The following is a 15,693-nucleotide window of genomic DNA, read 5'->3' as shown; positions in this document are numbered from 1 at the left end:
CAAACAGACAAGTTAGATCATAAACCACTGCAGCCTGGCTGACAGGAAAAGAGAAATAATGAAGGGAGGATGTGTGGTTTGACCAGAAGGAAGCCAGTTTGAATTGGTTAGGTTTGCTCAAATATATTCAGTACCTTTGAATGAATATGTTCAGGAAAGCAGTTTTTCTAAGTCTCATTTACCAGGTATGAATCAAAACCGTATTGCACTTTATACTTCAGTGATGCTGTTCTTTCATCTTGATGTATCTATTAATACCGGCAAAGTCTGGCGTTGGGGCTAACCTGTTTTTTTTTTTTTTTTTTTTTTTACTAATGGCTAAACGACTAAAAGTAGGCAACGTACTGACTAACTAGATAAGTTATGCCAAACACATGCATGATCTATCACACTAAAGGATGCAACACACACTGCAAAACCATGCCAGAATACCACCGTCAACTTAACCTGTAGTACAGACTGAACTGTAATAATTGAACTAACTGAAGAACTGAGGCATATGTTACAAAAATAACATCTGTTACTCAAAACAAACAAGCAAGATGCCCCAAACTCCAGTTTGCATCGTGCATTCACTGGGGAGGAAACCTGGCAGGCTGAGAGAATACATCCGGTACAACATCTTCCGAGCTCTCCACCTTAGGCTGGTCTCTGAGAAGAGTTGTGTAGAGGAGTTGAGTAGAGAGAGAATCAGTGTGAAAGGAAGAGAGAAAGGTAGATGAGAGAAGAGGGGAGGGCTAGAAAGGCAAGTGGTGGCACATCCAGAGGACCCTTCTCAGATGCTCATTACGAATCCAGGTTCATATTTTGCACTATTTTCTCCACACCTGGTATTTGTCCTCACAGGACAAATATTTCACTCAATACACACCTAATTCTGCAGTGTTTCATGGTGATGTTAGAATTTGTTCATTTTATTCTCACTCTAGGACTGAACTGAGTTAAATACACTCCAAGCTTCATCACAATTGGATAAGGGGCTTTAATGAACTGCCTACATACAGGCACTTAAATATTCTCATTGGAAGTAACTTGTGGGATAATAAGATCAGTGTCATATAAACAGTATGGACAAAAAGCTTGGTGCAGTGCTGTTGCTGAATTGAAACCCATGTTGTAGTGTGTAAATGGTCTGTTGTTTTAAGTAAAGGCCTGATCCTGCACCTCAGTCTTCGACGTGTTGGCATCTGCTGGTCCAAATCTCTCTGCTGCCTCTCCTCTCGCGTCATCGCCTTGTAGTTCGACGTCAAGCCAAATATGGGCCGAGACCACTCATCTGTCAGAAACATGGACACAGACATTAACAGGAGTCCATTTCATTTACAAGACAGAATGAATGAAATAAAGACATTCCTGTAAACCACTATAACAATAGCTAAGGATGAAATGTAATGCAACCAATTCCAACCACAAATGAGGCACTGGGAAGTTATATTCATCATTTAAGAACATGTTGCAAGATAGAAAAAGAAAAAAAAAAACACCAAATATTGCAGAGGACTGCTGACAATTTCCTCTAACTGACATTACCTAAACCCGGGTCTGAGTTTGAATCACCAAAAACGTTATCTGTCCTTTCAGCATACTCATCTGTACCCCTTTCCCAAATAACGCATTAGAAGGTAAATGTACTTCCTGCACCAAAGCAGGAGGTGATTAGGGAGGAGTCAGCTGACTAAGCAGTGTTATCTGTTTGTTTTGCCACTTGTTTGATACGTTGCAAGATCCTTTTATCAAGTGTGCTTGGTGATATTAAGAATGCCTGTAGACAATATGAAACAAAAGATAGTGCAGGGTTTACACCATGTAGTGGATAATAGTTCAAGAGGTAAATCAGAAGTGTGGAATCATAGCGGGTGAAAATAATGAACATGTGACTGGATTCAGTGCTTGTAAAACTCGACAGACAAAACTGGTAAATCATCTCTGCAAAAGCACAGGTGTAACTCCCTTTCAAATGGTGGCACGAAAGGTAGACAGGTATTTTATAGTAGAGACAGTTAATATGTGCCTATGTTAAAATATATCCAGACCACTAGAGGGAGCTACCACACTGTATAGCTTATTGCAGTGGTTCTCAAACATTTTTTGTTCGAGGACCACCTGAATTTTTTGGGGGGGGGGGATCTTGGCAGACCACACACCACAGTACAGCTGACTGAAAAATAAGCACATAATGAAAAAAAAAAATCACTATAATATTAAGAATAACTGTAGACATACCTATCTTTGTTTTAATGTGATGGGTTAGCCTGTTTCGGTGAGCAGAGTTAATTTAAGATTGGAAACTTTATTAACACAAACTTAACGACAGGAAAAAAAAAAAAGATAATTACAGCAGAACTTGATTTATGTGAATTAATAATCTGTGAAGTTACATCCATGAGGTACCAGCACAGTCAGAGCTACGAATCACCAGCTATAAATATTTATATAACGGAATGTATAAATGCTGCATGCTGATTGGCTGTTGGGGATTTTTTTTACTGTGCAGTTAAATAGTAGGCATAGAAGCACAGTTCGATTAATAAACCATCAATATATAACATATTAAACTCCCAATAAATACACATTGTTGTGAGGCATTTTAAAGTTTTTAGAAATGAGTGAAATTCTGTGTGTCACTAGAATTACATGAAGCAAAACCTCCATTGAAAAACAAAAAAAACAAAAATGCGTGGGCAGCTGGTGTTTTTATTGACTAGATGAAACAAAATGGTAAAATCGACTTAAATCAGTGTCTTGAAAATCAAGAATTCTATACTTCACTGCATAATTTGGCTGGTCAAGAGTACTCAAATTATTGCATTATGTTACCCCCGTGCTGGCCTCAACTGCTGACATAAACCGCAATGATAGCCTGCTAGTGACCAAACATTTCAAAATGCTAATAATGTATTTTTGTATTAGCTTCTCCAGGTCTGTGGTAGTAATGCGTGGATAGTGAACGTTGTCTTTGCCTCCTTTTCTGTATCTTTTCATTATCAACAAAAATACATGAGTGGCATTAAATGCTTGGTCACTGACAACGCTAGCACTGCGGGTTACGTCAGCTCTGTTTATGGAGTGACAGACCACCACACAGGTTTAATTCCTTTTTCAAATTTTTTTTTTTTTTTAGGTCAATTTAGGTCATTGGCAATGATTTTTTCTCTCCACTTTAGAATGGTCAATTGTGTTATTAATCCCTTTTCACCGATGCAACCCCCCGGCGACTCAGGAAATGGTGTGTCCTCTGAAACCGCCTATGGTACCCTCCCTAGTGCTTTGGCATAGTATACCCTGCTCCATACACGGCAGCGATGCCATCTAGAGTTGCTAAGTATAATGAATTGGTAGTGGATTTTAATACAACTGTATGCATAACAAATCAAAAGATCCAATTTTGCATATGAATGACATTTATGTGCGATTTACAGTATTAACACATTGTCAAACGTTTAAAACTACCTTCGAATTCCTGTCTAGCGAACGAACCTTCAAACACAGCCCTACACAAAGCATGCATACTTCAGTTATCACTAACAATTTTTTTTAAACTATTAAATTATGACCCAGCAAGTAGACCAAAGTCATATAATTCAGTGCTTATTGGCATAATTATCCAACCACTCAGAGAGGGGAAAAAAAAAAGTGGTCTATTAGTACCGGGGTATAGGGCTGATCACAATGTGTTATGATCCTAATGGGCTACTTGCACGTTGTATAATAAGATCGAATGATCATTAAATGAAGGGCTTCACTTCGTTCAAGAACGATTTAGCCAACACTTAAAATGAGAATGCAGAAGCAGTCCTTACTGATGAGCTTCCCCGCCAGGTCTTTATTGCTCCGGGATTCCTTGGGGTGCTTGTACAGGTACATGACAGCCCGGCCAATCCCACTGTGCTTCAGGGTCTCCTGGCTCACACTGGGTAGCTGGGGTACAAGCAGGAGAAGACAGGGTTAACGGGGTTTGCATGCTATCACTTTGCCGATTTAAGGGTTTTTAGTTTAGCAAGTTGAGGACATAATGGGACTTACAAGATGCTCTCGTGAGTTTTGTGACCTACTATGGATTATACTTCTGGTTCTCAGTTTTTGGTTTTTATTTTTTTTCAGCGTTTCATAATTCTTAATGTGATCGTTTGGTACTGTACACTATCAAAATGCAAATAAAAGGCAACATACGTCACCATTTTTTACATTTATTAACATGTATTCAACAACTGACCAAAAGCCTTGTATATTTTAAACATCAATGAAATTCAACACACACTTAAGTGCTGTTATTTCACTGTATCAAACTTTATACATTACCGTAATCTTAAGTGAAATTCAGATAGCCTTAGCAATTATAGAAACAGTGGTCTCAAATGAACTGTACCTTTAAGCAAAACATAGAATCATGTCACAACCATACTGCAATGACAAAGCGAAAATAATTATACATACAAGTACTTAAATAGATTAATATTACCACAACATTCCTGTAATGCGCTCATCACTGCTTAAAACTGTTTACAAAAAACACCCTTGCATGCAGTAAACCTGCAGACTTACAGAATTGTATACAAAAAATACATGAAGAATTACAGTAAATTAAGAGCAAGATACAAAATACAATGACTTCAGTCCTAATAAGAGCAAATATCCCTCCTGAACCAACTATTTTTTTTTTTTTTTCTAGCATGACGCTTTAATCCAGAGCAAGTTCACTTTTGTTGTTTGAAATTAAAATGTTGTAGTCAGATAATTCCCCTTCATGTACTTGCTGGGCAAGTGGTTTTATTATTATTGTTATTTTTGTTTTCTCTTCTGCTAAAATCAGGGTCTACAAACTATTTCTAATAAAAGGGTCTATTAAAAGACCCTTACAAATACAGCAGAGATATTTACATCCGCTAATTGTCTGGGCTGGGGAGCAGTCTGGAACGGGAGAGGAATAAGAGGTCAGCGAAAGGGACATTGGCAGCAAGCACATATAAATGTGCAAGAGCTGCAAGCAGTGAGCCTGGAGTTATCCCATTTTCGCTAGCCACTGGCGCACAAACATGCTGGTTCAGATGGACAATACCACAGTGGTAGCCTACATGAATCACCAAGGTGGCCTGAGCTCACCGGACCTTCACCACGCAGCGCACAGACCCCTGTCGTGGACACACAGAAACTTGCATTCCATCAGGGCAGTTCACTTTTGAGCCCATGGTGTCAGCGGGAACAGCGCTGTTTCACTGAAAGTGGCATTTTTAATAGCCATTGCGTCTGCCAGACGAGTAAGTGAGCTTCGTGTGCTGTCCATCGATGACACATGTATGGCTTTCACAGGAAGTGACTCACGGGTAACATTAAGAACAAATCCATCCCTTTTGCCAAAGGTGGTATCCTCATCAGTGGTTTTGGAAACTTTTAGAGAAACTTTCCCCGCACGAGTCAGAGGAGGACTGTAGACAACACATGCTATGCCCAGTTCAGGCTCTGCGCTCTTATTTGGATAGGATGGCGTCCTGGAGTCCAACCAACTGTTTGGCTGCTACGGGTCCCGCTCTAGAGATCAGGCCCTATCTAAGCAACGTCTAGTGCACTGGGTGACAGATGCGATACGCTTGGCATATAAACAGACGGACTCCCCGTTACCAGGGGACATTATGGCCCATTCCACCAGTGGCCAGGCAACTTCGTGGGGCTTTCATTCATGGCGACTCCTTAGATGAGTTATGCAATGCTGCTACATGGATAGATAGTCAGACATTTGTGAGTTTTTACCGCCTTGATGTGACAAACTGAACAAGACCCTCTCTGGGCTCTAGAGTCTTGCAGGCGGCATGCCCTTAGGCGTCATGTGGGCACTGCTGCTATCGCCGTGGGGCTGTACTGTCAGTAATCTGGAGCCACGACAGCGTTGGTACAGCTTTCCCATTCGGTAATGGTTGTCATTCAAATTGAAAGGGAACATTCCCTGTAAAGAGAATGACAACCATTACCCTTTGAGGTTGTGTCCCAGCTGACCTCTGTTTTCGAAAGAAAATGGCGATGTGCTACTGTGAGGACATCCCTCTTCAACAGGAGGTGGGAGGGACTTCCCCCTCACAGCAGGGCCCTGATAGGGCAGTGACTGACGGTCAGAGAGGCTCTTCCTGTTCGGTAATGGTTGTCATTCTCTTTTCAGAGTGAGTCTTCCACCCTCAAGGGCTCAGCGAATATTGCAATTGGCCAATACCCACCGTTGTTTGTCAAAGGTATCCTATGTATTCTTCAGTTACACACATTAAATGGTCATTTCTTATTTCTTTGAAAATATATTTATTCAGGGCTACAAGAACACACCATAAGCAAACCAGTACATAACTAACAAGCTAACTGACGGTTGTGTAGGAACTTTTTTATATTAGAAAACAGTTATCGGGGGATTTTAGCAATGTACCATCTACATATATTTACTATGAACAAATATGGGTGTTTATAGGAAAGTGTTATATACATGTATTCAACATAAAATTTTACACGTCAATAAATTAGGGTTTGTAAACTTTGGACGACCACTGTATACGCACACAGACACGGTATAAATCTATTCTCCAGCTGCTTACAGATTAAATTTTTAGGTGCCCTGCCAAATAGACAAACAAATATTTCTACATAGTGGCAGTGGTGGACAAAAGAAACACACCAAAGGGAGTTTTGGGGCCACAATAGTGGTAACAACCATCAGGGTTTATTTCTTGCATGAGAAATGGACATTCTGAGAAATGGGATAGGGGGCTGTAGTAAAACCTGGAATGCAACTGCTTTGCAATTGTTCAATACAAGTCTTACTGACACTGCAAGGTCATATTAAAACCTGCATGCTGAAATGGGCGGGGGGAGTTCCTAGTAAGTGATGCATTTGAACTTCACAGTGTCTTCTGGGAATTGAATTGTAGTTGGGTGCGGTAATGTCATAGCGCTGCGATGGGTAGTCACTGTAATGGTCAGTGCTCTAATGTCCTAGCGCTGTAATGATACGCCCTCCCTCATGAGCTAAATACCTGACCTTCTCAATAACCAGGTTTTCCTGGCATTGCCTTCATTTCTAAGGGTTATTCCCAGCCTGTATTCACAGAATGGAATGCCCCAACCTCACCTCCTGCAAGATCTTGAGCAGCTCCTCTCGGATCTTCAGCGCTGGTAAGCTCTTGTCTGGGAGAGGGCCAATCCATTCTTTAATAGCACTCATCACACCGCTGTCAATGAATGACTCTTTTAAATCTTGCCTGGAGAGGAGAAACCATTACGTTTAATAACAAACTCAGCACACAGCCTACATTTCTAATCCACAAACCACAGTTCAGATGAATATTTGGCAGCGACGGGTATAGGGAAAGGTCTGTCGGTCTGTTTTCTAAACTATGGCTGGTCTCTGCTTTGATGCTGATAAGGAGAGACTCACTTCTTCAGGTGCATGACGACAGTGGGCAGCAATGTAAGTTTCTTCAGTGCTGGCTTCTTCTGGCCATTCAGAGTCCGGTCCTCCTGCAGAGATGGCAAGATTAAATTATTAACACACAACACAACAGACCTCCAGAACATTGACAAGCCAATTAAACAACTGGGAAGAAAAATGGACAGGGCAAGGAGAACTACTGTTCTTAAATATAACCTAAATGGCAAATCTACTCTACAAATGGCAGTTAAATTAACAGATATAAAATCATTCACAGTGTAATTGTTTGTTGACTGCAATGAAGTGTCCAGTCCGTGTATGTGGTACGGATTACAGTTAGTAATAAATGCACTCTGGCAGCAAATTGACAAGGGTGGACTGAAAGGACAGTCTTATAATCTACAACTGCCATCAGCAGTTCAAGTAATGTTTCAGCTAGTATTTTCATTATTACTGTTTGATTGTGTTACCTGTTTAGTAAAGTTTTTAACGGTGCAAACTAAAAACTACCCAACAAACTTAATCAAGTATTCTATGCCCTTTTAAACCTTTGCGGTCCTATGTTGGACCAGGTCCGACATTACAATTGTCCCTTTCTGGTCCAATGTCAGGCCCATGGACATAAAAAAAAAAAATAATAAAAAAAAAAAAAGTAGCTGCTTTTGCATCCAGCGCTCAAAGAATATCAGACATCTGCAGATCTTTTTGAGATGTTATAGTAATAAAATAATGACTTGGATCACATTGAGGAGTTTGGTGATAAAAACGAGTGCTCAGGAGAGGATTTATTAGTATGCACGTCTATGAAGAGGTATGTGACAAATACAGCAAACAAGGGGTGAAAAAAACACTTTTAAAACATGTAAAATAAACAGCATGTGAAAATAAATTGGACCTGACGCGCCTCACAGGTGCCGAATAAATGGACTGCTAAGGGTTAAATATTTTTTTCAGTATTAAACACCAAAGCTATTTAACTGGTTATCCTAAAGTAATGTTTCTGTTCAGTGCTGGAAGAGTTAAATAGCCATTGTCATGTTTTTAAATTGATCGAGAGTCTGGCTGTTCTCAATCACTTTCGAACGTAGTGAGATTTTCATAATCTATGATCAAATTTGCAATAAACTGTATGTTTAGAGACGCAGCATTCTCCCGTGAATTCAGAAATACTAAAAGAAACCTAAATTCAAACGTTTTGATTAAAAGTCTTTTTCATAATGTCTTCAACTGCTGGAAGGGTTAGAGATTCACTAGATCTACTATTTGGGAGTGTGGATTTCATACGTACAGTGCTGTGAAAAAGTATTTGCCCCCTGTCTGATTTTCTGCATTTTTGCACATTTTTCACATTGAACTTGGTCTGATCTTTTTGTGGATTGTAGTAGTATATAGATAGAGACGGAGAGAAAAAATTACACCAAAGTTTGGTGCTTCTTTCATTTGTTTGGTGTGCAAAGTAATCAAACATGCAATCCTTAGGTGTGAAAAAGTTATTGCCCCACTAGTTAACTCAACCCAATTAAAGGGATAATTAGGGTCAGCTGTTTGAATACTTTGGTTAACAATCAGGCCTGATTTGGGCCAGCCCTGGCCAATATAAATCTGACTAACTTTGGCCCTTACCATCAGAGTGTTGTCAGCACACAGGTTCTAGAGGCACATCATGCCACAATCAAAAGAAATTCCTGAATACTAGAAAAAGGGTTACAAAGCCATTTCTAAGGCTCTGGGGCTCCACCAAACCACAGTCAGAGCCATATTGTCCAAATGAAGAAAGTTTGGGACAGTAGTGAATCTTCCCACGAGTGGCCGTCCTGCCAAAAACTGTCCATGAGTAAGGCCTAAAATCGTCCAGGAAGTCACAAAGAACCCTAGAACATCATCCAAGGATCTGCAGGCCTCTCTCACCAAGGCTGAGGTCAGTGTTCATGATTCCATCATCAGAAAGACACGGGGCAAAAACGGGATTAACGGCAGAGTAGTAAGGCTGAAACCACTGTTCACTAAGAAGAACATGACTGCTCGTCTCAAGTTTGCCAAATAGGACCTGGATGATCCTCATGAGTTCTGGAACAATGTTATATGGACAGATGAGTCAAAAGTGAAACTTTTTGGCCAACATGGGCCCCGTTATGTCTGGCAAAAACCAAACACTGCATTCCACGGTAAAATCCTCATACCATGGTCAAGCATGGTGGTGGTAGTGTCATGATTTGGGGATGCTTTGCTTTCAAGGACCTGGACGACTTGCCATCATTGAAGGAACCATGAATTCTGCTCTGTATCAGAGAATTCTACAGGAGAATGTCAGGCCATCCGTCAATTAGCTGAAGCTGAAGCGCAGCTGGATCATGCAGCAAGACAATGATCCAAAACACACAAGCAAGTCTACATCAGAATGGTTGAAGAACAAGAAATTTGGAATGTCCTAGTCAAAGTCCAGACCTAAACCCCATTGAGATGTTGTGGCAGGATCTGAAACGAGCAGTTTATGCTCAAAAATCCACAAATGTCACTGAGTTGAAGCAGTTCTGCATTAAGGAGTGGACTAAAATTCCTCCATGGAGCTGTAAGAGACTGATCAATAAATACAGGAGGTGTTTGGTTGCAGTTATTGCTGCTAAAGGTGGCGTAACCAGTTATTGAGTCTAAGGGGGCGATTACTTTTTCACACAGGGGCATTGGGTGTTGCATAACTTTCTTTAATAAATAAATGAAATATGTATCAATTGTGTTATTTCTTCACTCAAGGTCCCTTTTATCTAATATTAGATTTTGGTTGATAATCTGATAACATTCAGTGTCAAATATGCAAAAATGCAGAAAATCAGACAGGGGGCAAATACTTTTTCACGGCACTGTAATCAAATGTATTCTGCCACTGTATTTGGGTGCAGCTCACCTCGGCTGCTTCTGTCATCTTGGCGATCATGGCGCTGACCACGTCATCCGCGTCACTGATGAACGTGCCACCATCACGGTTCCGTCGCCGCTTCCCTCCCAGGGCTTTCTTCTTCGCCAGCATCACGTCAAAGTCAGACATGAAGCTGGAGATGCAGGAGAGGAAACAACCCGTTACACAGGACTCCCTGGCATTGTATGCTCTCTTTGCAGTCCAGTTTTTATGGGATACAAAATATAATTTGAAGTTAACTTGAGTGACATAGGGAAAACATTTTGGGAAGCTAATTCTAGACAAAATCAGGAGATCTCACATTCTGTCCATAAAAATACATATAATTTACAAGCTAAGCAATCAAAAGTACAAAAGGAACTCCATCAGCAGCAAGTGCCTGTTATTCTACATTCCAGAGATGTGTGCTTTCTCCTCACAGTAGTCAATGTGCATAAACTGTTGAAACATTAGCTTCACCTGAAGTTCTCCATGTTTGTGCTGAAAGCATCAACTGAAATTGACAACTCATATCTATTTGGTACAAATAGCTGAATAGTACGGTAACGAAAACTGTACTACCAACAAGTATAATAAATACAATCTCATAAAATCTGATCTAATTTAATGAGAAAAAAAATGTATTTATTTTAAAATTATCTATCTGCCGGTTCTATTCGATTACATTGTCTAAGCAGCTGCAGGCATTCTCAGATACGTGCCTTCTGCATGCAATCAATGTTTATTTTCTTGGTCAGTGACTTCCTTTTTTACACGCGTTTAAAACTATTAATATTTAGGGTAATACTTTGTGTTTAACAGTAAAACATGACATGACAGTTTTAATGGTAGTCAGATTTAAAACGCCAAAAAATACTGAGTATATTGGGGGCTGCAGTCCATTTTTGTAAATTGTACTGCTGCAAACGTAAGATTCAGATTTTTAAATCTACGTTAGTGTGGTGTTAGTATTTTCACAAAACAAGTCCTCCAGTAAATGAGCTATTATAATTGCAATTAAAACGTCAAGCATACACTGGCAAATATCTTTTCAGCGCCGTTTCCTGTTTGGCGATAGTGGAAGTTTGCACCCCTAACAGACAGAAAGCTGCCAGGGAGACAAGAGTGTCGATACAGCTGGGTTCAGATAGGCAGAGACAGGAAAAAAAAGAAAGGTAGTCAAACACAACCACCAGAAACCAAAATGTTTAACAAATTTGACCCACTTCAAAATTTACATGATCAAAACCAGCATCAAGAGAACGAAAGGAACAACATCCAGGACCCCATAAACGGTGCTGGCCAGGCAGCAAAAAGAAGGGAGGTCATGATTGTCAGGGGACCCCAAGAAACACAGCAAGTTCAGTGCGCAGTCTGGACCCCCTTACAACAACAGTGTGCTGCCTTCCAGGAGCCTTAGTCACGCACATCACCGAGAACGTGGACAGGCTCCTAGAACGAACAGGACACGACATGGTAGTAGTCATCCACATTGGTACAAACACTGGAAGAGACAGACCAAGATCCCTGCAAAACAAATTCAGAGAGCTAGGAAGGAAATTAAAAGACAAGACCAAAACCGTGGTATTTTGTGGGATACAGCCTGCTCCTTGCAAAGGACCATAAGGAAAGCTGGAAATAAATAATCTAAATGCATGGTTGAAATTCTGGTGCACCCACGAAGTCTTCACCTTCCTTGAACATTGGACCACATTCTAAAACAAGGACTATCTATATAGGCTGGATGGACTTCACTTAAAAAGGGAATCTACTTGGAAAAGGATTCAAGGAGATTCAGAAGCATTTAAACTAGAAAGGAAGGGGGGATAAATCAACATAAAAACAAAAGGGAGACTAGATCAAAACAAGGACAATAACTCAGGTAAGACAACCATTAAATGTATTTATCTAAATGCTAGAAGTCTCAAAAGCAAAATGTTAGAACTTAAAGCTACTGCACCAACAAGTAACTACGATGGATAAAGTTTCTGTAACATCTATCGCGAGAGTGATGGAGACGAATATAATATTAGTGGGCATACGCTGTATAGGAAAGACAGGCAGGACAGAAGAGGCGGAGAGGTAGCGTTATACATCAAAGATAGTCTTGAAGCCCAGGTGTCATATCTGGAAGAAAAAAACAATGCAGAATCAACATGGGTCACAATAATGGACACAAACTCAAAGGGCATAACAGGGGCATGATATACACTGCCAAATTAAGACCGGGCAAAATAATGCTGTTATACAATGACATTGGAAATGAGTATAGCAAAGGAGAAGCCATACTAATGGAGGATTTAAACTTCCCCCATATAAAATGGGAAAACCCGGTGGGGAGCACGACAGACGAATTTGAAATGGTGGAAATGACAAATGACTGCTTCCTAACACAATTTGTCAAGGCACCGACTAGAGGGGAGGCATGCCTTGATTTAGTATTTTCAAATAACAAAGACAGAATAACAAACTCAGATCACAACATGATCTTATTTTAAGTGCTAGTTAAAACCCGAAAAATAACAACTAAAGCTAATGTTTACAATTTTAAAAAGACAAACTATGAAGAAATGAGACCAACAGAAGCGGACTGGAGTAAAATACTGAAAACATCCACAGAAAAAGGATGGCCATTTTTCAAAAATGTAGTACTAGAGGCGCAAAACAATTTCATACCAAAGTAGACAAATCAAAGTCTAAAACAAAATGGTTTAACAGATCAATTAAAAAAAAAATGTAAAGGACCTTTTACAGAGCATTTAAAAGGGACCAAGAACAAAATACAAAAAGGAAAGAAAGAGTACTTGGAACTGCAAACACAAGTCAAAAAGGAAGTTAGAAAGGCCAAGAGAGAAATAGAAATGAACATTGCTAAAACCAATTCCAAAAAGTTTTTTCCAATATTATAATAGCAAAAGAACATTCAAGGAGGAAGTAAAATGTCTAAGAGATACAAATGGCAAAATCATATATAAAAAAGAAAATTTTATATATATCATAACATATATATACTCTACCAGTCAGTTTTAGAACACCTCCATTTTTCCAGTTTTTAATGAAATTTATGCAGTTTAATGTCTCAATGTACTCTGAAATGAAAGGATAGAACAAATAAACAATTGGAGATAAAAAAGAGAAATCATGGAATCGTTTTGTTTAACAAAATTTAATCTAAATTTTTGACTCAAAGTAGCCACCTTTTGCAAATATAACAGCTGAACACACTTGTGGCATTCTTTCTACAATGGAAGTAAAATATTGTTCAGAAAGTTCTTCCCAACACTGTTGCAGAAGTTCCCACAAATGTATTGCACTTCTTTCCCTGTCCAGTTCATCCCAAACCAGCTCGATGGGGTTTAAGGCTGGAGACTGTGCTGGCCATTCCATGATTTCAAGTCTACCGTCTTGTTCTTTTCTTTTAAGGTAGTTCTGACATAGTCTGGAGGTATGTTTTGGGTCATTATCTTGCTGTAGGATGAACCCCTGACCAACTAGGCGTATACCAGAGGGTATTGCATGGTGCTGCAAAATGCTGTGGTAGCCGTTTTGGTTCAGGATGCCACTCACTCTGTGCAAGTTGCCGACTCTGGATCCAGCAAAAGAGCCCCTGACCATCACGCTTCCTCCTCCATGTTTGACAGTTGGTGTCACACACCAAAGAACCATCCTTTCGCCTACTCGATGGCGTACAAAAACCCTGCGTGATGAACCGAACATTTCAGATTTTGATTCATCGGTCCACAAGACCTTCTTCCAGTCTTCAGTGGTCCACTGGCGGTGCTTCATGGCCCAGGCAAGCGACTTTTTCTTATTTTGCCATCTTAGCAATGGCTTTCTTACTGCCACTTGATCTGTCAAACCTGCAGCTCGAAGTCTTCTCTTCACAGTTGAAACTGAGACTCCAAGTGCCTTTTGATGGTGTTGGAAACTGTACTCCCTGACACCTTGGCTTTCTTTGCAATTTCTCTAATTTCACTTTTAAGGGTTATAATGGTCTGTCTGTCTTCCTTTGTTAATTGCCTTTTTCTCGCTATTATGATAGCAATATACTACTTCCTGCAGTACAATACTGTCCAAATAATGCTTAAGAGGATGTAGTAATACAGTCTGTTCCAACACTGCTTTTATACAGACAGAGGGTTTGTAAGTAATCAACAAAAGTTGGGACACCTGTAGGAATTGTTAGCATCAACTTTCAAGGCTTAATTTACTTCCATTGCTGCAGAACAGCTGTAAGTTGTTAACCCATTACTTGTTCCCTGAAAAAGGCCTTTTTGTACAACTCTGAAATGTACATTATTTTTCAGTTTTTGGTAACCTAAACTTTTTTTTTAACCTCTGGGAGTTTACCGCTTACCTTTGTGCCATTTAAGGTTATTCACTGGACTTGAACTGCTTAAATTTCAATAAAAACTGGAAAAATGGGGGTGTTCTAAAACTTTTGACCAGTAGAGTGTGTGTGTGTGTGTGTGTGTGTGGTAATATATATATATATATATATATATATATATATATATATATATATTATATATATATATAATGATTTGCACAAGTTTTTACAAAAGGAGGATATGGACATCATGCCCCACAGGTCGACCTGTTCCTATCCAGTTTTAAATAACCAACATAAGAGGCAAAAGTGTTAAAGGGAATAGGAGCTCTTAAAATAAACAAATTCCCTGGGTCGGATGAGATCCTCCCAATAGTACTCACGGAAACAAAAGAAGTTATCTACAAACCGCTAACCAAGATCATCTAACTGTCTTGAGATGTTTTTGAAGCTGACACCCTGGGATCCTTCAAGAAGTTGCTGGATAAGATTCTGGGATCTGGGATGGTCTACTAACAACCAAACGAGCAAGACGGGCCGAATGACCTTGTCTCGTTTGTAAACTTTATGTTATTAAACAGTTTTAATTTGCACAGAAACAAAATATTCAAGTCACGGGTTATGCTTTTCTCAAAATACTCTTAGAACACGCTGGTATTTCTCTCAGTACTGATAGCGTCACTAGAGAAGCGTATTGCTGCCACCTAAACATTTTTTTCGTTATTACAAAAGGTGCTGTCAGGAAAAAGAAAAAATCTTAAAACAAAATGCTCTGACATAAAATTATTTTCCGTAATTACTCAGTGAAATCATTTAGTAGCTGTTCCAAAGCGTACCAGGTACAGCTGGACAGTCAGTTAAACAGGAACAGCAGATCTGTCAGAAATCGTTCACTTTTATTTAGGGATACACCAAATCCAGGATTCGGATTTGGCCTGAATATCTACTTTTTGAGCAGATTCCGCCGAAAACTTAGGATTCGTCGAACCAAATCCAAATACTATATCCGTCCAGCAGACGCTCCCATTTAATACTCGAAGCCGGTACTGAACGTAACTGTTGTATTTA

The 15,693-nt window shown here is 39.7% G+C and overlaps 1 protein-coding gene across 3 annotated transcripts in view; it reads right to left on the bottom strand.

The window, feature by feature from the left end:
* LOC121327198 (protein IWS1 homolog) overlaps positions 1-15,693 on the bottom strand; it is a 45,319-nt gene that overhangs the window by 12,242 nt on the left and 17,384 nt on the right. For all 3 annotated transcript variants that reach the window (XM_041271073.1, XM_041271072.1, XM_041271074.1), the window contains 5 exons: positions 10,305-10,449; positions 7,409-7,491; positions 7,103-7,232; positions 3,801-3,918; positions 1,165-1,276 (listed from right to left, as the gene is read on the bottom strand). In XM_041271073.1, the coding sequence (XP_041127007.1) occupies positions 1,165-1,276; positions 3,801-3,918; positions 7,103-7,232; positions 7,409-7,491; positions 10,305-10,449 (588 nt within the window). The remainder of the gene's footprint in view (positions 1-1,164; positions 1,277-3,800; positions 3,919-7,102; positions 7,233-7,408; positions 7,492-10,304; positions 10,450-15,693) is intronic.

Source organism: Polyodon spathula, chromosome 14 (assembly GCF_017654505.1).
Source record: "Polyodon spathula isolate WHYD16114869_AA chromosome 14, ASM1765450v1, whole genome shotgun sequence".
Lineage (NCBI taxonomy): Eukaryota > Metazoa > Chordata > Actinopteri > Acipenseriformes > Polyodontidae > Polyodon > Polyodon spathula.
The sequence above is the reverse complement of the archived record's forward strand: the minus strand, read 5'-3'. Positions and strand labels throughout refer to the sequence as shown.